At 37.6% G+C, this 1,826-nt stretch overlaps 1 protein-coding gene across 2 annotated transcripts in view; it reads left to right on the top strand.

Annotated features, from left to right (window-relative positions):
• Positions 1 to 1,459, top strand: part of LOC117618993 — a 6,815-nt gene extending 5,356 nt beyond the window's left edge. For both annotated transcript variants that reach the window (XM_034348806.1, XM_034348805.1), the window contains exons 4-5: positions 216 to 406; positions 1,130 to 1,459. In XM_034348806.1, the coding sequence (XP_034204697.1) occupies positions 216 to 406; positions 1,130 to 1,175 (237 nt within the window). In that variant the 3' untranslated portion in view covers positions 1,176 to 1,459. The remainder of the gene's footprint in view (positions 1 to 215; positions 407 to 1,129) is intronic.
• Positions 1,460 to 1,826: the final 367 nt, after the last annotated feature.

Genomic DNA, 1,826 nt, shown 5'->3' with positions numbered 1-1,826 from the left:
TCCTGCCTGCCTTGTATACATGTATTCCTGGTTCTACAAATTTTTTCTATTACTACTTGCTTGCGCTTGTTGTGTACTTGTAGTCTCCAAAAGATGTTCCGAATAATTATCATATTTGTAAAAATAATGATTTAATTTGTACATGTTATGATTCAACATTTCTCCTTTTTAAAATTATTTTCTGGGTTGTGTATATCTCAACCTTGTCTATTCAGCCTCCACAAACTAGTATTCAGGAAGGACTTGCGACGAATCCGATTTCAAGTGTTTCAAGTGGTACAGAATCACGTGCTGGTCATGTTGAGCCACAAGTTCTTAAAAATGCCCCCACAGAAAGTTCCCCTGGAACAGGAAGTACATCAGACAACCAAAGGTTCACTGGGAAAGGTCACAGAATTATGGAAAAGTAAGAAGCTTTATTGATTCATACCTCTCCTTAACCATTTTTCAGCTGATTTTGAGAAAGTTAGTCCTTTGAAACCTAATTTGGTGTTTAACAATAACTGTACCTGATATTTCTCATCTCTTGCTCTATTCCGTATTTTTTGTGGTTGTTTAATTAAGAAAGCTGCAAGAGTAATAACTAGCTAACTGTACGTGAAATTCATTGATACCACTCTGGGTCTACTTCGTTGTCGGGGTTTTTAAATGAACTGCTTTGGTTTTTATATGCTTTATGCTGTATTCATGTTAATTGGCTACTGATCTTTTTCTGATTTGGGACCTTTTGTTATTACTGTGTGGCTGTGTTTGGTGCCTATGATTGGATTGGATTGGATAACTCACTAGATTCCAGGTATGTTGAAGGAAGAAATGGAGGCCATCTTCCACACTTGGTCCACGTTGGAGGTAGAGGATGGATTAGTAATGAAGGAAACCTTATAACTTCCCTCACGATGAAAAATCCTTCTGCTCTACCTTCATTTCTTATTTCAATATACCTTGAATCTAATAAGGTATCCAATCCAATCCTAGGCAACAAACGTGGTCCACGCTTGTAAATTTTTTGTAGTGTACTGTGTACCAGGTCACTTTTATGTGCGTTGACATTATGGCACCAAGAATTTCTCATGTAATTTTCCAAAATTATCATTTTTTCCATTTCTTGTTGTCAACTATGCCTCTGCAGAATCACCAACATGTTCAAGAAGTTGAAACAAAAGCTGGCAGGTTAGACTCAAAAGGCCTTGCCTGAGAAAAAGAAGATTCAACATTTTTACGGCATTTCTTAGCATCTCATGCAGTTTTGAGGAGAGTTCCAGTTTTGATTACTGGAGTTCATTCTTGTGTTTAATTTCTCATTTGACATTTTCAGTACAGAATCCCTTACAAATATACTCCTGGAAGTTAAATGTAGTTTGAAAAGGGAGAGCATATTCATAATTTGCATATGCTCTTTGGGGTAAATCAAGGAGTATGAGTGAGGGTTAAGATTACCATATGTGTATTTGGAAATATTTTCTACCTGAAAAGAAGTTAGATCATCACTAACCGTTTAGGTAATTTGAATTTCAGATTTTAGCAATTTGAAGAGCTGCTGAATATACCATCGTTCCATTGCTTTCTTTCTTTGTTTTATTTTTTTAGGTCAATTACAGAAAATTCCCAAACTAAAGACAACTCTATCTTATCTCTCTCCCACCTTCTTCCCCTCAGACCCTACTCTCCGCTGTCCTCCTCCCACCACCATCCCCAAGCACCTTCACCCCTCCGGCAACAACACCGACCCCCAAAAAGCTGCAGCCCCCCACCCCTACCAGATCCATGTTTTGTTTTGAGCTTNTTGAGCTTTTTTTCATAGTTTTTGAGGGGTGAACATCATACAT

This window comes from Prunus dulcis, chromosome 2 (assembly GCF_902201215.1).
Source record: "Prunus dulcis chromosome 2, ALMONDv2, whole genome shotgun sequence".
In the NCBI taxonomy this organism is placed as follows: domain Eukaryota; kingdom Viridiplantae; phylum Streptophyta; class Magnoliopsida; order Rosales; family Rosaceae; genus Prunus; species Prunus dulcis.
This window is presented reverse-complemented; position numbering and strand designations above follow the sequence as displayed.